Source organism: Podarcis pityusensis, assembly GCF_964106645.2.
Source record: "Podarcis pityusensis genome assembly, chromosome: 2".
In the NCBI taxonomy this organism is placed as follows: Eukaryota; Metazoa; Chordata; class Lepidosauria; order Squamata; family Lacertidae; genus Podarcis; species Podarcis pityusensis.
The window spans coordinates 91,122,778-91,143,128 of NC_138029.1; the positions used below are offsets into that span (position 1 = coordinate 91,122,778).

The 20,351-nt window shown below is 41.4% G+C and overlaps 1 protein-coding gene across 2 annotated transcripts in view; it reads left to right on the forward strand.

The window, feature by feature from the left end:
• LOC308471614 (protein SSUH2 homolog) overlaps nucleotides 1-20,133 on the forward strand; it is a 36,060-nt gene extending 15,927 nt beyond the window's left edge. For both annotated transcript variants that reach the window (XM_080995840.1, XM_080995839.1), the window contains exons 6-12: nucleotides 2,477-2,601; nucleotides 2,971-3,033; nucleotides 3,858-3,958; nucleotides 11,217-11,309; nucleotides 12,421-12,526; nucleotides 14,191-14,298; nucleotides 17,227-20,133. In XM_080995840.1, the coding sequence (XP_080851966.1) occupies nucleotides 2,477-2,601; nucleotides 2,971-3,033; nucleotides 3,858-3,958; nucleotides 11,217-11,309; nucleotides 12,421-12,526; nucleotides 14,191-14,298; nucleotides 17,227-17,373 (743 nt within the window). In that variant the 3' untranslated portion in view covers nucleotides 17,374-20,133. The remainder of the gene's footprint in view (nucleotides 1-2,476; nucleotides 2,602-2,970; nucleotides 3,034-3,857; nucleotides 3,959-11,216; nucleotides 11,310-12,420; nucleotides 12,527-14,190; nucleotides 14,299-17,226) is intronic.
• Nucleotides 20,134-20,351: the final 218 nt, after the last annotated feature.

Consider the following 20,351-nt stretch of genomic DNA (forward strand, 5'->3'; position numbering starts at 1 on the left):
CAGCCTAGGGCGAACACCTGGATAAGCGGAAAGTTGGGAGCAGGCTGTGTCCACCAACCAAATGTCCCCCTGAACTCAGGCATGGGCACAACCCCCTCTCAGGGGTTGACCAAACCATTGAGTCCCTGGATTCCTTTAACAGAATACCCTTCATATAGGGATGGCGAGAGTGTTCCCCCATCCCTATCACCTGAACCAGAGCCTACCCGCAACCTTACAAGTTGTGATGATTTGCTACGTGGCAGGTGAAACCCAAATGGCAACAGCCAATCAGGCAAGTGGGGAAATTCCTGCCGTGCCCCAGTCCCAACGACAGACGACACAAGACGGCATAGCAAGGTCAAACGCAACAAGCCCTGAAAGTAGGGAGAGGTGGGCGGGTGTTCCGATGCACAAACCGAAAGAGGAAGCTCTGGGTCCCTTGATCCCTTTAGGCTGAGTCCCATTGGCCTGATTAAACCCAGCATCAAGGGACCTACCAACTGGGTGCTGTGGCTATCCAAACGTACCCACCCACAGTACAGGGTTTGGTTGCCAGGTCTCACCACAACACATGCTCTCTTTTAGGGAGGACCCGATTTAGTGCACTTTTCCTGCATCTGTCTTGCTTTCTAGTAGTCCTTGGAATTTCCATACTTCGCCTTTCCATTCTTCCTAGCAACCAGGATGTGTTTTTTTCCTGAGAAGGGTTCATCTGAGATCAGGTACTCCCTAAAATTTACTGTTTGCAGAATAAGTGGGAAGTGAATGTTAAGCAATCCTCTCCCCCAATGGCAAATGCAAAACGTGATAACTTTGCAGAGAAGCTTATACAGTGGTACCTCGGGTTACAAACGCTTCGGGTTACGAACTCCGCTAACCCAGAAGTAGTTGCTCCAGGTTGCAAACTTTGCCCCAGGATGGTGGCGCTGCGGCAGCCGGAGGCCCGTTAGTGAAAGCATGCCTCAGGTTAAGAACGGTTTCGGGTTAAGAACGGACCTCCAGAACAAATTAAGTTTGTAACCTGAGGTACCACTGTACAGATATCCTGCTGTGCGGGAGCTGATGTTCAGGCACACTTTAAGAATTCACTGCACAACTTACAGTACAGTGGTATACATGTCTACTTCAGAAGTTAGATGAGTCCTGCCCTTTGACACCAGAAATTTAACAGACAGTCTGAATGCTGTTAACACTTCCAAAATAATCAACAGAGGGCAAAGGGAAACTGGTATCTCATATGCCAATAAATATATCTCTAAATATTTCAGAAGCTGATGATTCTTGCCTCTCAAACAGATTGCTTCCATGCCACTAACATTTCATAAAGCATTCAGTTTTTGTTCATTTTGTGCATAATATGTTCCTTCATATCAGTGCTTTTTTTCTGGAGGTATGCTGGGGTACGCATACCCCTAAACATTTTGTGAATATTTGTACTTTTGTTCATTTATTGTATTTAATTTTCCTGATTTGAGCTATAAAACGGTGATTTTCTTGAGTCAAAATGAGAGTAACCCTAAGCATTTTTTTTTTAGAAAAAAGCACTGCTTCATATGATTGTCAGATCATTTGAACTTTGACTCAGCACAGAAAAGTTCCCAGTTACTTTAGGAAAAGGCCTTTCCTTCAAGTTATCACGGGCTCACAAAAGAACCCAAAGTTAAAAGAAAAAAGGTTGCTTGTACTATCAGTATTATAAAGGTGAAGTGTAATGGCTTTCCTGGAAAAGTAATAAACTCCTACTAAAGTGATTGGCATGGCCTGTTGTACAAAGCAGCTGAGAGTTGCTGAAGAGAGCTGAAAGGTTCTCTTTACTAACTTCATCCCCCTCCCCAGTTTTGTGGGGGCTTTGTGATGTCTTTGGGTAGCTGGAGGCAGCCATTATTGCTATTCAAAAAGGCAACTCTTCTCTAGAAACTTCTTGCAAAGTGTGAAATACCTCAGTGCCTGTCAAGGAGCTCAGACAAACATCCCTGGAAAGAATGAATTCACTTATTGATCCAAAGGAGCAGTCTGGACAAAGAAACTGCACAGATAATCTCTGCACAACTTGATGAACCCCTAGAAAACTTGAACATTATATCTGGATCTTGGGTCCACTAGACAAATGTAACTCAGCATGGAAAAAATATAGCTACTGAATAGCTAGCTGTATTATCTATTTTAACGAAGAACTCTTTCGATAATTTAGTTTAATGGATATATTAATCAAGGATCTAAAATGTGGAACTATATATTCACATGGTACTCAATTTTTAGTCATATTAAGCAAAGCTTTTTCAAAAGAATTCTAGTATTCCCTCTAATTATAATAAGAAGGGTGAGCAGCAATATGCCGATCAGGGTGAAGCAAAACAGGACCGCCTGTAAACAAAGCAGAGATTTCTCTGTTCCATCTACTATTTGATTTCAATGGGCTTAAGTGGTGTTTGGGTTCAGATTATGGTCTCTAGGCTTGCTAAAATATTGTGTTTATGTTGTTTCTTTCTATCAGATATTTTGGTAGATGGGCCACAAAATGGCGCATCTCCTCAACCATGGGATATTAAAGTCCAAGTTCCACAGATGTTTCAGGAAGATACAAAAAAGTTTCGCATTCCTCACTCTTCTTTAGTAAAGGTAATTTGTCAATCATGGGTTTAAAATCAAGCATTAAGTCACATTATTATACCTCAGTTATGCTGGTTTCTTGATCTGCTTTAGCACACAGCTCTGTGATGGTTAATATTTTGTAGGTGGTTTTCATTTACATACCCTTTGCTTTCATTTGCCGTAGGTAAAAAATTCTGTTGCCCTTGGTAGTTCAGTTAGGCTGCCACAGTCATTCCCTTGAACTAAATGAGACTTACCTCTGAGTAGACATGCATAGGATTGTACTGTTCTGCTTCCCCAGTTAAGGCACCACCATTCATTTTGTTTAAGACAATGGCATGCAATTGCTGGAAATACTTGGCAGAAATCTGTATTTGTGCACCATTTATATTTCAGGAATGCCACAAGTGTCATGGTCGTGGCCGATACAAATGCAGTGGGTGTCATGGTGCCGGCAGAGTGAGTATTGGCTGTGTCCTCTCCAGTTCAATTCCTTCTTTCTTCTGTGTTCTCAGTGTTATCACTTGTGCCACTTGTACAGCAATCCTGTTTAGTCATTTCATGTTGTAATCTGTGTTGAAAAATCCATATATACACCAGAAGGAAAGCAGTGCCTTGCATACTTAAAAATACCAAAAGTGTTGGGGAATGGCATGTTCAGGCAGACATTTCTGACATTTGGGGGAAAGCTGTTACTTCTAGAACCGCATAGCTATCAACTTACAGATTTGAAAATAAGGGACCAGCAGCCTTGAAAATAAGGGATCAGCAGCCAAAATAAGGGATTTTCCGAGCACAGGTATGTTCAACTTCTGAGCCCCTCCGAGCCAAAGGCAGAAAGCCCAGCCAGCAGTCAAACGAAGCCTCAAGCGATGGTTCCCACAGCACAGCAACCCGGCAAAGGGGATGCAGCAAGGGAAACCACTGTCACCTCTCCGCTGGGAAGCGCTGAGCAAAGGCCAGTCCCCAGGCAACACGGCCAATTTGATTGGCACAAGGCATGCAAGCTCCACCCCCTGTCATTCTTAGACTCCTTATTGGGTGAGCAACACAGCCAAGCAACACAGTTGGAGCCTCCCTCCTCCCTGGCTGGCAGGGAGGGAGGGAGGGAGAGGAGATGCTTCCTTCGAAACCTGGGAAATTTAAGGGACATCATCAATAAGGGACAGCAGCGGGAGACAGCGCTGGGGTAAGGGACTTTCCCACCAAATAAGGGACGGTTGAAAGCTATGTAGAATCGTGTAATCTGTTCTGTTGTTGTTGTTGTTGTGGTGTACCTTTAGATGAGGTGTGTGACATGCAGTGGAGCCAGACATAAAGCAAAAGCGAAACACCTGAAACATCAAAAGCGATGCCAGATGTGTTCAGGTAGCGGACGTAAGAGGTAAGTTTTTTGAGGTGGGATATTCTTTCTCTCTCTCTCTCTCTCTCTCTCTCTGATAGATGCTACTTTACTTATTAAATACTTAGGATAATTTCTGCCAACACCAATGGAACTTAAGAATTAAATAAATCAAAGGAGTCCTACTATAAAACGATAAATCCCAATCCAAAAGCAAAGGCATACACACATACGTATATCTATTGCGGGAGCTCTTAGAGGCTATTCCTGCAGTGATTGCCCCATTAGCTGAACCACCGATTACCTGAAAGGAAGAGCTGACATGAAAGGGAGGCTTGACATGGTGTTGCCATGGTGACAGAGATGCTTCTTTCCATGCAAGGAAGGCTGGCCGAATTGGGGTGAGGGGTGGGTGTGCTGCTATCCCACCTGCAGCTGGTTATTCATAAGCTAAGGAGGGCTGCCCACAGAAGCTTTCTAACCCAGAAAGAGAAGAGAAGGAATGAGGATGATTTCATGCCCTCTGCTCAGCCGAGTCATGGTTGTCCCCCTTCTCATTTAATCCCCACAGCAACCCTGTTAGGTAGGTAAGGCTAAGAGGCAGTCATTGCCCCTAGGTCACCCAGATAGCTTTATGGCTGGGTGGGATTGGAACTCTGATCTTCCAGGTCCTAGTCTCACACTGTGACCACTGTTCCACACTGGCATACAGGGAAATAAAGAAATGGTGAGCACCTCTGCATGCTGGCCATGTTTTTGTGGTGGCAATATGTAGGCAAGATCTCCCTACGGCTCAACGGACCCGTCAAATGCATTGCTAGACATGCAGGCACTGCATATATGGGATGGCCTACAGGTACCTCCTAGGTGTGAGCCCAGCAGTCCCATGACTCCCCAGTGTAGTGGTTAAGAGCAGTGGTCTCGTAATCTGGTGAACTGGGTTCGATTCCCCCCCCCCCACATGCAGCTGCTGGGTGACCTTAGGCTAGTCAAACTTCTCTGAAGTCTCTCAGTCCCACTCACCTCACAGAGTGTTTGCTGTGGGGGAGGAAGGGAAAGGAGATTGTTTTTTGTTTTTTTAATAATATTTATTACTTTCCAACAATTTAGACATTACATAGAAAAAGAAAACAAACAATACAATACAATACAAAAACAATACCTAACACTAAACTAACAAAAATAATTTAAACTAAGAAAACCAAACAAAAACAATTTAAAACCCATCAAATAGTTTCAGTCTTTCATTCACTTATTTCCATGACCTCCTCACACCTCCCTTTTTGTATTCCACTTCTATTAGTTGTTTCAGCAATTCCTTTCCAACTTCCTCTGCTTTCTATCCTATAATTATCTTAACACCTTTTAACCTTATTTTCCCCTTTAATTCTCTATTAATCTATTTCTACTTAATTCCTTATAACATTTCTACTGAAGCCATATAACTTCATTCCAACATTTTTCTAACATTCATTAATTTTACAATATTTCTGTAAATATTCTTTAAACTTTTTCCAATCTTCTTCCACCGACTCTTCTCCCTGGTCTCGGATTCTGCCAGTCATTTCCGCCAGTTCCATATAGTCCATCAACTTCATCTGCCATTCTTCCCGGGTGGGTAAATCTTGTGTCTTCCAATACTTCGCGATGAGTATTCTTGCTGCTGTTGTAGCATACATAAAGAAAGTTCTATCCTTCTTTGGCACCAGTTGGCCGACCATGCCCAGGAGAAAGGCCTCTGGTTTCTTCAGGAAGGTATATTTGAATACCTTTTTCATTTCATTATAAATCATCTCCCAGAATGTCTTAATCCTTGGGCATGTCCACCAAAGGTGAAAGAATGTACCTTCGATCTCATTACATTTCCAACATTTATTATCGGGCAAATGATAAATTTTTGCAAGCTTGACTGGTGTCATGTACCACCTATAGATCATTTTCATTAAATTTTCTCTTAAAGCATCACATGCCGTAAATTTCATGCCTGTGGTCCATAACTGTTCCCAGTCAGCCATCATTATGTTATGTCCAACATCTTGTGCCCATTTAATCATAGCTGAAAGGAGATTGTTAGCCAGTTTGAGATTCCTTAGGGTAGTGATAAAGTGGGATATCAAATCCAAACTCCTCCTCCTCCTCCTCCTCCTCCTCCTCCTCTTCTTCTTCTTCTTCTTCTTCTTCTTCTTCTTCTTCTTCTTCTTCTTCTATTGCTATATGCACAGGCTCAGAACCTGAGTAGCCTGCATGCCCAGCTCCAGGGAAGGGCAAGGATTTCTATTTATGGAAGACATGGATAGGCTGGCCCTTCTAGGTAAAGGCTGAGAACATTGCAGTATACTTGGCAGGCACTATAGCAAGCACTATGTCCATTCAGATTGGGCCTGGCAGGGATGAAAGTAGGGAGTTAATGGGCTCTCCTGAACTCGGGAGGGGGGGATCCTTGCAGCATTTGCAGGTACACAGGGGAGACAGAGAAGAAGGAACAAAAGGGATAAGAAAAATGTAAACCCAGTTCATTTCTTCGCAACAGATTCTACATTTTGGGGCTTTTATCCGTTTACTCAATAAGCATAAGCATAAGAATAAGTATAGCAGCAGCAATAGCAATAGCAATACAGTGGTACCTCGGGTTCCATACGCTTCAGGTTCCATACGCTTCAGGTTACATACACTTCAGGTTACAGACTCCGCTAACCCAGAAATAATACCTCGGGTTAAGAACTTTGCTTCAGGATGAGAACAGAAATTGTGCTCCGGCGGCGCAGCAGCAGCAGCAGCAGGAAGCCCCATTAGCTAAAGTGGTGCTTCAGGTTAAGAACAGTTTCAGGTTAAGAACAGACCTCAGAACGAATTAAGTACTTAACCTGAGGTACCACTGTAGCAACAACATAGTACTGCCCAGCAATGCAAACCAGCCAAACTTCAATGATTAAGTATTGAATTGACAGATTTCCATTCCAAATAGGTCTGACACCCTCAAGCTGTAGATGAGCTGTGACTTCCTAAATCTCATCTGTACAATGATAACGTGCATATGAAAACCTATGAAAGTACCTCTGAGCCCAACATTAACTTTTTATACAAGGAAAATATTTTTGAAGGTTATGTCTATACAGAGGTACTCAGGGCTCAGAGGTACTTTGATAGGTTTTGTTATGCACATTATCATTGAGAAACAAGGCTGATGACACCATCTGGTTGAGTGATCCAAATCTCACCTAATCCCATGGAAAAACTTCCATTTTCCATTTACAGTAATACCTCCGCGAACGTCTGCCTTATCTAGTGTCCATTCCGGCGAACGTCCGTGGCAAACCCGGAAGTACTGGAACGGGTTACTATCCGGGTTTGCCACTCGCACATGTGCAGAAGCACAAATGCAGCGCTTTGCTCGGCATCTTTTTCGGCTAGTGGCCGGGGCTCTGGAACGGATCCCGGCCGCAAAATGAGGTACGACTGTACCATATTTTACAGAGCCTTGTTTTCTTCTGACACCTTCTCCTCCCAGGTTATCTGCAGTATGCAGAACCGCTGCCCTTCTGCTTCTCCGACTGCTGAACTAATTGCCTTTACAAATGATCTTTAAGTGATGCAAAGTAGCTCACCATTCTTTTAAACTGTTTTTATTAGGCTCCATTACGCTTAAAATAACAGAGATGGCATTGCGGGATAATCGTGGCAATAATTTTGAAAGCGGGATCCATTGGGGCTAGCAACATCTTAAAGTGCTTTCATAAATCAGCTGTTAACTGCTGCTAATCTGCGTCATGTTGATGCAATCCAAATTTGCCAAGTACAAACATATGCTTTCTACATCTGTTGTAGGCAGAATGGCACTTTCCTTGAAAAGGGTCACCTAGTCTTCTATAGTTTTTTAGGGAAACGGCCATTTTGTGCAGATGAGCATTTCATTTCCTTCAATGACATCCTTGTTACTCAGTGATCTCTGTGCTGGCACAAATCATGTAATTTGAGCAACTTGCTGTTGAGTGTTGAAGTTAAATAGGTAAAAACACGTCTCCCCTTTTAGCTCCTAAACATTTACTTCCGGGGTGGCGCCATCGGTAATGGTAGATTCCCTCTGATCCGGAGGGACCAGCTCCACGGGAAACGGGTCTTTCCCGCTATGGCGAAGCGGGGACCCTTTCAAAAATCACAGGCGGATGAAGCCTGTGACCATGGGACTCGGCGGGCACCTTTAGCGCCCCCCCAAGCCGCAAAGGAACCCACTAACAGGCTCCGGAGCGAAGAGGGGGAAGTGGCGCGGTGCTGAGAGTCAACTGCTTCTTCCGTGGAGCGAAGCCGCACAGCCGTTGCCGGAGAGCGCTGCCTTTTTCCTGGGACAATTTGGCTTTTAAAACAATTACCCGTGAGTACTTAAATTTCAGACAATTGGACTTTAAATAATGATTTGCGAGTAGAAAGGAAAATTGGACTAAGAAATTTACCTCAATTTGGCACTGAAACGGGAAGGTCTAAACAGAAAGTCAGCCTTCCGTTTCTTGTAGATAGATTAAAGCAAAGACATGGCAAACTAGAGTTCAGAAAATCGCTTGTAAAGGATTAACTTTCATCATTTAAAATTGTTGAACCCCCTTCGGAAGCAGGAGAAGAGGGGGGATTTTTTCTGGACTGTTTAAACCTGCAGAAGAGAGTGTAACGCAAAGTAACTTTCCACCGTCTTGATCCTGGAGCGGGGTGTCAGGACTGACGTTCTTTGGGAAGCTCATTGACCAGAGACAAACGTCTTTGACAGATAGTTAAAAGAAGAGAAACATAGTGATTCCATTGTTCCCTTCGCATTTTAAAGGAACAAATATTGACAAAATATCTGAAAAAGGAAACTTTGTTGTTTAAATCTGCCTTTAAAAGAAAAGAACAAATAGAAGCTCTTCCCCTAGAGGGAGCCTGTGAAACTGTTACCAATTCTGAATCGGGGAGCTTGCAGCTGCAACAGATTACGATCGTGGGAACAGACTTCTGACCTTGCAGAACAATGTATTCAGAAGCTCTGCTGCGTGCTTTCTGTAAAACAAGTGCCCTACTGGAACAGCTAAATGAGAAGACGGACTTGATGACTGCTGCGATCAGAAATTTTGGACAGGTAGTTGGAAACTATATAGAGCCCACCCAGGGATCAAATCAGGAGTGTGCTCTGACAGAACAGATGAGGGAAGAGGATGTTGCTGAACCTTGGGTGCCAGAGATGGAGGGAGCTGTGGCCCAGCAGGAACATGAGTTTTTGGATTTGACAAATGAACTTGGAAAAAGCCAGATTTGGAAAGATAAAGTTTGGTTTGGTCTGGAAATGGGGGGTTGGATAGACCCCCCTATGCAGGGATGTTTGGACTTTCCAAGTCTGGCAATGGGCCGTGAGATGTTTGGGGTTGAGCGGGCTCTCAATTGTGGAGGGACTTTGAAACATGTTTTTAAATACCACATGGAGTTTAGTGTGGACTATGGAAAAGGGGCTGATTTGTCGAGAAGGGTCAAAAACACTGTTAAGTTGGAGTTCCCACGAGTGAAAGGAGCAGGAGACAAAGTAAAGTACAGGTATAAATATGAAGAAGAGCCGCGGAAGGGACATGGAAGGGACTTAAGGGCCTCGGACATAAGATTACCAGGTTAATGCGCTAGATTGATGGGATAGAAAGGACTGACAAAACCCGGGACCAGGAGGAAGAGACGCTGGATGAAGATTGGAAGGGGAAAAAAATTATTAGGATTGTTTTATAAAATTGATGAACGTTAGAAAAATGTTGGAACGAAATTATTTGGCTTTAGCAAAAATGTTTAAAGAATTATGTAAGAATATTATGGTTATGAGAAATTGGTATAAATAAGATCTAAATTTTAAGTTTTAAGGTCTTTTCTAGTAAGATAAGATTAAAGTAGATTAAGGTAATATAATGACAGAATATTATGAAATATGGAAAGGATTTGCTGTGACAATTAACAACTAGGATACAAAAAAAAGGGAGGAGTGAGGAGGTCAAAGAAAGAAGGTCATGACAGTTAAGGATTTGAGAATATTGGATTTGTTTTTAAATGTTTGTGGCATATTTTTGTCTTTTGATTGTGTTGTGTTATCTTTTGATTTTTATCAATTTGTATTGTTTGATTGTGGTTTGTTTTTCCTTTGTTTTTTCTCTCTCTTTTTCTTTCTTGTTTTTTTTGTAATTTTAAAATTCTTAATAAATATCATTAAAAATAAATAAATAAACATTTACATTGGTGGTTAGGGTGGCTCATAATGGAACTAAACCAAAGCAAGACCATAATACAGTGGTACCTCGGGTAACATACGCTTCAGGTTACATACGCTTCAGGTTACAGACTCCACTAACTCAGAAACAGTACCTCAGGTTAAGAACTTTGCTTCAGGATAAGAACAGAAATCTTGCTCCGGTGGTGTGGTGGCAGCAGGAGGCCCCATTAGCTAAAGTGGTGCTTCAAGTTAAGAACAGTTTCAGGTTAAGTACGGACCTCCAGAACGAATTAAGTACTTAATCTGAGGTACCACTGTACTTCCAGCCCTTCCCCTTCTGACAACTGCTTTCCTATTCTGTTTCTCACTCAGTTTAAAGGGTCTAGCGGGTCATTGGGAGAACCAGATGCTATCCACTAGATGCCATCATTGATGGCTTATGTGGATCCAAAGGAGACATATATGAAAACTCCCTGAGAAATATTATTAGTTTTAGGGCCAATCTAGGTGAGGCAGTGGAGAACCACGCCCATCTTTGATTTGACCAAGCCTATGGTTTTGGAGTAGGGTGCAACTCTTTATTCAGTGCCATTTTCCCCCCTGACCTAAATCAATTTGCCTTCCGCACTGGGGCAAATAGCAGCTTTAAGGGAAGAGGAAGATTCAGATCAGAAAAGTCGAACCCAAGCTAAAGAGTTAACTCCCCTTCCAGACACCAGCAAACTGACCCAATTGTGGCACAGCTACTGCTTTTTTTATTTTTTATCTTGAGATGTTGGGAAATCTGACCACAAAACTAGATTAGTCTCTCTGGTAGTGTACAGCTTATTAAAATTTCTTTGGGTGCCTTCAACAGTTCTTGAATATTTCACCAGAACAGAGGCTTGGAATTTGCCTCAAAATTTGCCTTCAGGTGAAATTCAGTGGTAATTCAAGTCACAAGTGTTATATATTTGCCTACTGGTTTTATCTTATATTTTGTATTTAGTTTCTTAGGTTGTGCTTTTTTATACTGTCCTCCTGATTAAAATGGGGTGGATCACATTTTGAATAAATCAATACATGCACAAAGTTCAATTTTACATCTAAAAGGTGCAGCACCTGTTCTGGAAGAGGCAGCAAAACCTGTACGACGTGCCATGGAGAGAAAAAGTTGCTACACTACATCCAGCTAACAGTAACTTGGTATGTTGTCTTCTTCGTGATGTTGCTCTTTTCGTCATCATTCTCTGAAATTAATTGCCTTGACTGCCAAAGGCTCTTATATTCATATGTGTGAAGTGTTTGTTAATACTAAGATTCTGTGGGTGCTTTGCAACATAAATTAGACTAGACCCTATAGGGAGGGGTGGGGGAGAAATTTAAAGGCAAATATACCTAAATCACACTTTCTGAAATCTGTGATCTGAAACAAAGCCATTCTTTAAAATGTGCACTTCTCCAGATTTTGGAATGTAGTTCTGCAACCAAATAAATGTATATATTAGGGAAGAATGTGTATAAAAATGCATCTATTAATGAAAATTATATTAAATATGTATAACATTAGGGGAGATGGCTTTGCTAATATGGGTATATCAGGGAAATTGCATACAAGTGTGTGTGTATATAGGGAGGGATTCACTGATGATTTTCCATGAGGACTTTTTTTAAAACAACAAAAACAACAGTTTTGTGTCAAAACGTGGAGTAGTGAACTTAGCACTGGAAATATGGGAAGCAGAGAGACACCTGTCTCAGGCAGATAGATTAAAAAGAAGCTCTTTTATCACACCCCCTTCCACATGTCCATCTAATATGTCTTAACCATTTTGACCTACTTGCTTTGAAAGTATAAGGTGGGGGTATGAATGCGTACACACACACACACACACAAACACACACACACACCAATCAGGGGCTATACACAGGAAACATGATAACTGACAAGATAAACGGTGGTGTATTCTTATTTTTTTAATTGCAAACTATGAAAGCAAGTAGGCTTTTTTTTTTTTTTTTTGATTAAATGACATCACAGAGCATAAACAATTTCCTGCTATCTTTGCTTTTTGGTGGACCCACTAAAATCCTGAACTTCAATGTTTCCCCCACTCTGGGCAACAATAATTTCTCTGTCAAGGGAAGGCCAAAAGTGGTTTCAGAATGTTTATGTGTAAGCAGCAACCTCCAGTTTGTGTTCACCAGCAACTGGTCTCCAAAGCCTCTGTTGCTGATACTGTAAACACTAAAAGCCTTATCCATACATTGATAAATATAGACTGACACAGTGCTCTGAATCCTTCTTACCTTGCAGGAAGAACAATGTATATGAATTCATTTATGAGAATCAGTTGAACTTTCCCAGAGAACTACTCAATAAAGTTATGGGAGATAACATATTTAAAGATGAGAACGCTGTGGTGAGTAAAATACATGCCCCCCCCTCCAAACATGACTCCTGGTATTTTCCATATGAAACCTTGGTGAAAAATTACTGGAAGCAGCTGAACTGCTTAACACAATAACTCACTCACATCTTTCAGCCCCCTACCTTCATGGACAATGGAAATCTGCTCAGAAATCTCATGAGATTGCAGACTACCTACTCAAGATTGGAGCTAATGTTTCTGTTTGTACTTAGGATGTTTGGAAGCTGCTATATATGGAGTCAGACTATTGGGGGTCTCTCTAGCTTAGTAGGAACGCGGGTGGCGCTGTGGGTTAAACCACAGAGCCTAGGACTTGCCGATCAGAAGGTTGGCAGTTCGAATCCCCGCAACGGGGTGAGCTCCCATTGCTCGGTCCCAGCTCCTGCCAACCTAGCAGTTTGAAAGCACGTCAAAGTGCAAGTAGATAAGTAGGTACCACTCCGGCGGGAAGGTAAACTGGGTTTCCATGTGCTGCTCTGGTTCACCAGAAGCGGCTTGGTCATGCTGGCCACATGACCCGGAAGCTGTACGCCGGCTTGCTCGGCCAGTAAAGCGAGATGAGCGCCGCAACCCCAGAGTCGGCCACAACCGGACCTAATGGTCAGGGGTCCCTTTACCTTTACCTAGCTTAGTACTGTCTACACTGGCTGGCAGCGGCTGTCTCAGATTTCAGGCAGGCTCTCTCCCAGCCCTATTTGGAGATGCCTGTGATTGAATTTGGGGCCTTTTCGCATGCAGAGCATGTGCTTTCCCCCTGAGCCATGCTGCTTCCCCCGTTTGATGTTGATAGCAAGCCACCAGTATGTCACTAAGTATTTGTTCAATGCATTTGCTCTCTATAGATAACATTCACGCCGCATCTCTCCCATATTCCGATAATGTCAAATTCCATTTTTACATGCATGTTTTTCTTCCTCTTGCTGGTAGAGATAAATCTGAAAACATAATGGCAATATTATATACCAAAGACTCAGGCCCTACGAAAGCTCAGCTCAGCTATTAGGTGATCATCTATTATGATTTCTATGTCTGCCTTTTGAGAGCAGTTGATGAAGATTCAGTGTTCTTCCTATTGGTATTAACAATTCCAGAATGGAAGAATAAAATGCACCATATCCAGCAATTTCACATCCACCATGTTCATCTCATTCATATTCATAGTATGTAAATGATACGGCTTTGGTTCTACAGCTCCTGATATGCTACTCTAACAGAGCATGATGCTGAGCAAATCCCCTGCAACTGATGAAAGTGATGGACAGGCTTAGACTAGAAAAGTGGCTAGCTGCTCTTATTTCATCTTGCTAGCAATCCATTATACACAATGCCCCAGCAGACTAAGTGAAATGGCCATTACCTTAACTCATTTGCCTAGTGTGTTAATAAAGCAGGGCTGGATCTAGACACATCAAAAAAATGTTTCAGGAAAACGTGTTGCAAAGTTCATAATGGGAAATCACGTTGCTGAAGGAGCGGACTCTACAGCGCCATCTGGTGTCACAATGCTGTAACGCATTTAAAACACACACTCTTTCTTTTCTTTTCTTTTACTAATGTAGCTGAGTCCCAGGTTGGGAGGATAGGTGGGGATGGTCAAAAAGGAAATGGGTGAAGGAGGGTGAGAATGACTCTGATTGCCTCTTTTAAAATTGCAGGTGTATCCCCTTCTTGACTTCCCTTACCCTGAGATCTCTCTGGCATCTGAAAGAGCTATTGCAGAGCACAGGGCCACATTCACCAACACATCCCGCATTCTGCAACAGGTATACGCAATAGACATGTGTTTCTATGATTTGTATTTAAACAAACATTTAACCCCAGCTAAATATTGGGAACTTTGAAACTGTGGGGAAATTTCAGAGAATCAAATATGTGTGGGTTTTTGTTTTTGTCAACTTTCCTTTCACTTTTGATTCTTCGCTGTTGAATCTATATGAATCTATCTGTTGTTCATCATAATCTGTGAATGGAAAGGCACCTTCTCTTTGCAAGAGGCACTGAGATTCAGAGAAGGCTGCTGCTGGATCAGGAGGAGGGAGGTGATTTCCATTCTGCTGCCCTCCATTCTGTCTCCCCAACACTTCTGAGCAGGTTTACGGGGGGCGGGGGATGAGGAATAGGCAGAAATCATTTCCCCCAGTCTGTTTCCAATGGTGGGAACATCCTATGAGTAGAGTTCCACTCACAGGAATTTTGAATACAAGCCAATTATAAGAAGTTGATCTGAGCTGAAAAACTTTGTAGTGAAAGGGCAATTCTTAACTGATATTCATTCTTAATACTCCTTTGAAAAATGCACTTTGGTTGCTGCCATGCTACAGACCTCAGCGTTACTCAGTGTTCCTGAGGCATTCCTTTGCCACAATTCCAGGGAAATGCTAATACTGAAAGTGAACCTGTTGTATTGAATTACATTGTATTGTAATAGCATGCTGCACTATTTCATTTTAGCACCAGGTGGCATAGAGACAACATATCATCTATGCAGCTAGTTAACTTCTGCACCCTTCATAAAGGGTTCATTCCCAGCCTCAACGGTAAAGGAATTATGTAGTCAAATATTTTGACTAAATGCTTGGTTTTTAAGCATGTTTTTTCAACTGATGAATCAATTGAACCAATTTGTTGTCCCCGAAACTCTCTCATTGCTAAAATATAACCAGCAGACTATGTCTGAGAAATAATAATCACAATAATAAACCTTAACACATAAAGCATGCAGGAGCTTGATGCATTATCCCAGGAGTTCCTGCAATAACCCTGTAGAGAATTCTGGAGTTTAGGCATGAAGTACATATTTATGAATGAAATAACCATCCAGTCTTTGCGCCCTCTTCCACTATGGAAGAAAACTTCTAATGTTAGCTTAGGGTTGGGGGAGACAAGTATAAGACACAACCACCTTGCAGGCTTTTCCCAATCACCTTAGAGAGCTCCTAACACAATCGGAGCAGCGCTGGAAGGCTGCATTCAGCCACAACATTCAGCGTAAGTTTTTCTAGCTTGCTTCAGCTTCACTTATTTATTAGACTTATTAGTCACTTGTCACCTAGCAGGTCTCCAGGCAACTTGCCTCAAAGAATATATGCATAAATATAATCTACGGTATGTTCAAGACATACCAACCTAGCAGTTCGAAAGCACGTCAAAGTGCAAATAGATAAATAAGTACCGCTCCGGCGGGAAGGTAAACGGCATTTCCATGCGCTGCTCTGGTTCGCCAGAAGCGGCTTAGTCATGCTGGCCACGTGACCTGGAAGCTGTACGCCAGCTCCCTCAGCCAATAAAGCGAGATGAGCACCGCAACCCCAGAGTCGGCCACGACTGGACCTAATGGTAAGGGGTCCCTTTACCTTTACCTATGTTCAAGACAATGATGCTGTGATGGGACACTTTATGCGCAGATTACAAAATAAACGCCTGCTGTGATAAACCTTTCTTCTACACATAAGGGCCCCATCAATAAAATCTACATTTGAGGGGTGAGGTAAAATTAACTTCTGATGATGTTAGGAAGCACACTTGTAGAGGTCAGGTACATGCATATTGTATAACACTGGCGGTAATCCTTAGCAGCTGGCCTAGTAAAAGCTGAAACAGGCCATGTTCTGCCTCCATTCCAATCACATTCACAGCCATGTCCACTTCTGTGTGTTAGTCAAGTAGGATTCCCTCCTGTCCATCCAGATTTGGCATTTTTATTTTCCCAGCTGCATCTTGGCAGGTAGAGGGATGATCTACAGCTTTACATGGTATCTCTGTTGCCAGACTGTCCTACTTCAGGCTGCAGGCACAGGAATCAAGTGTGTGTGTGTCCACAAAACTGTCTGTACAGTCAATACCAGCTGTTATTATTAAGTAAATTAATCACCAAACTCTTCACCAGCAGGCCCTAGGGCGGGTTACAACAATTTAAAATCCAGTATGAAAAACAGTTTAAAGGGTCACAGGAAAAGGGTTGTTCCCCAAAACACATGTCTTGGGCGTCAAAGGCCAGAACTGATATACTAGTTATGTTTACACCAAGTATCCCACCTACCCTGTTTCTAAGTGCTTTTGAAAAAATAAATAAATGATTGCAGATTATTGGTATGGGGTTTTTCTGTGAGAAAGAATCGTGCCATGCAGATTCAATCCTATGTAAAATCTCATCATATATATATATATATATATATATATATATATATATATTGTTAATATACATTACAACAATTATTCAACAAATGTTCTAACATTTCAAACTTCAAATCCCTTCCCCCTCTTTCTGTGGTTCTTTGCATTTATTTTTGTCATTTCCTGCATACTTCAAATTATCTTACTTATTTATCTATTCTCATATTTATCTCATAAACACTTTTGAAATTGCAGGTTTATACAACAATCCTGCCAATAATCTGTTTACAGTTTGTTTGTAAATCCTCAATAAAACATTTCCATTCCTTTCTAAAGAGTTTATTGTCTTGATTTCTTATTCTTCCGGTAAGTTTCACCATTTCTGCATACTCCATTAATTTCATATTTTTCTGTTGCCTCTCAAATGTTTTTAATGTGTTTTATAACTGTAACACTTTTAGCTGTTTTTATAATTGTATATTTGATTCTTATAAGCAGACCTGAGACCTTGTGGTTAAGAGCAAGCAAGACATTTTAGAAACAAACAAATAAATTCTTGTTCTGGCTTTGTCCCTCAGCGGCAGACGATAGAGCTAATTCCAGTCACTGAAGTCCACTACCAGTATGCTGAGAAGACATACATGTATTACGTCTATGGAATGGAGAACAAGGTCCATGCCCTGGACTATCCAGAGAGGTATTGTTGTGGCTGTACCATCATCTGACAGTGGGACACTTTGCAAGGAGGATTCCTAGTACGAAGGAAGCTTTTCTTCTTGCTTAATTATCCACGGGTGTCAGTGGGTGCAAATCAATTCATATTTTTACTCATCTGTAGCCCCGTCTTATTTTGCTTGCCCACAGTGGCCACCAAAAGACATAGCGATTATTATAACCTAATTGTATTTACGCTACAGTTTCAGCCATTATTAATACTGTTCCTCTTGGGATCTAAGTGTCTGGTAAATTTATTGCATAGATGGAGAAATTGGGTGTTGGAGTGATGGAACTAGGAAGAACTCCAGGAAGAAAATGTTGGAATAAACTGTGGAGGAGAAAAAGCACTTAAATGGAATACAGTGGGTAAAAATATAAGAGGGTGCTGGATCAGGCCAAAGGCCTCGTTGACAATGACCAGTCAGAGGCCCTGGAAGCAGGACCTGAGTGCAACATCATGACTGGTATCCATTGAAGGCTGTATATTCTTGGTGGTGTCTAAGTAAGTCATACTCCGTATAGGCCCAATGAAACCAAGGGACTCAAGTCCACTGATTTCAGTGGGTCTACTCAGACCTGTATGCCGTCCAATATGTTGATTGCAGGGATTTGAAATTTAGATTCTTCCATTTGATTTGGGATCACTAGTGGGCAAGGCCAAAGAAGATTGGTAGATCTTGCTCAGAGGCTTATTAAAATATATGGAAATATGTAGCACTTACCTTGGAGGGGCTCAAATGCAAGCTGGACTTTAAAAGATGTTACGTTAGCAGAGTGTATCACACTGTGTAGAATATATTTTTGTATGAGTATATTTGTATTTTTTGTATGAGTATATTTTTTTCTTATGCTTCAAAGTCACACTAGATTAATGGTTGGGCTACAGTACTGGGCAGAATGGGAACATCATTAGGTCTACATTTCAAAAAGGGAAAATTCAGACACAAAAGTTGTTGAGCTTTTGTCCAGGAAATTCCGGACGAATGGCAGCCCTAGTCTACAGTACATGCATGTAGTTTTAGTTTTAAAATAGTTTTTAAGGAAGATGGGATCCATGGTGAGGAGGCATATTGAGGTTTCATGCTGGATCTCAGAGACCAGTATGCTTTGCAGAAAAAAGTCTTCTCAAAAGGTAGGTCTAGGAGACTCTATTGAAGTGCAGTTCTGATACAAGTTTACTCTTCATAAATGCATGGCCAACTATGAGCAATCATTCCAAGAAACCACCAAAACAATCTCCAGTATTCCACATGCACCAAGCAGTTATTTTCATGAGTCACAAAATTACCTACCAAAACTCCCTTATTGAGTACAGTGGTGCCTCGCAAGACGAAATTAATCCGTTCCGCGAGTCGCGGTTTTTTCGTCTTGCGAAGCACGGCTATTAGCGGCTTAGCTGCTATTAACGGCTTAGCGGCTTAGCGGCTATTAATGGCTTAGTGGCTTAGCGGCTTTAAGAAAAAGGAAACAAACTCGCAAGAACTCACAAGACGTTTCGTCTTGCGAAGCAAGCCCATAGGGAAATTCGTCTTGCGGAACGACTCAAAAAACGCAAAACCCTTTCATCTAGCGAGTTTTTCGTCTTGCGAGGCATTCGTCTTGCGGGGCACCACTGTATTGTACACATTTGTAATATGTGAATCCCTCTTGTCTTGCTTACCTACTTTATCTTGTTCTATGATATAGAAGAAAAAAATAGGGTGCTTCATTGCTAGGTTTCTTGTTTACTGTATTAATCATATTTACACTAATAGCAAACCTTTGTTAAATGCTTTATGCAGGATTGCTGCTATTAATGCTTATGGTATTTTAGGAAAGGACTGGGAATTTCCCCTTTTGAAGACTGTCCGCTAGAGGGAAGCAGTGGCAAAAAAACCAACCTCCTGAATTGTTTTGGTTTAGTAGCAAAAACACACCAGAGTAGTGGCTATGCAGTGTGTGTGTGTTTGTGTTTATGGCATCATTGTTGCATTTACTATTCTCTTGTCATTTTTATTTTTAAAATTATACCGTTTGGGTCCTAATCAGGTTTATTAAGAATTGTTCTTTCAAATAACCATTCTTAAATTTGCAACCTATTAACAGAGGACAGTTTGTCAGTATATGAAGTTAATTCACTAGAAGTAATAGGCTTAAAACCTTGCTTCACCATCTAGCCACAATTTTAATACAGAGAGTGAAAGATGTGTGTTTTATGAAGAAATGATGAACCATAAATTTGCTGACAGCTAAGTTCAAAGGACATACATCCAGAAACAGCATCAAACGTTCTATTATATATGTAAATTTAATAGCTGCTTCAAACAGGTACTATATGGTGGTGAACCAAAATAAAGAACAGCATTAATCTTGGATTAGGGTTTCTTTGCACATTATAAAGATTTCTCATAACTTGCACTATTACAGTCCCTTAAAGAACTTCTAAACGTTTTCTCTCAGTCAGCTTTTTACAGACTCTTCTTATTTTACCTAATTCCAGCTCAACATATGATATGTTGCCATTTATGAAAGTGTATGCTGTTTTATAGTAAAAAGCTTCTAAAAAGGTAGCCTTAAGGTGCCATTAAGCGCATTTCTTTTACCTGAAGTAAAGAGGCATATGGAGTGAGAAATAAATAAAAAATAGGCAAGATCATGCACATGACACAAAATGTTCGTTCACTGCTCCCTTTAACTGTGTAACCAAATACAGTTGTAAATGCTGTTGGATATGTATGAGTTGGAAAGAAGCTGCATTGTGAAATTAAATATCTTTTTTGAAAAAATAATGCTGTGATCATAAGACGACACATCTTTACTTCCTACACTGTTTTTCAAGCCAGCTTGCACCTTCAATTTGGCATCCTCTGATACCATGCTTCAAAAGCCAAAGCAGTGCACGCTATTGCAGAGTTAATGAATACACACAGCAGGCAGAAAAAGGTCTTTAGCAATATATTATAGCAGGAGGGGTGAAGCCATTCAGACAGTGAGTCTGGGAGTAATG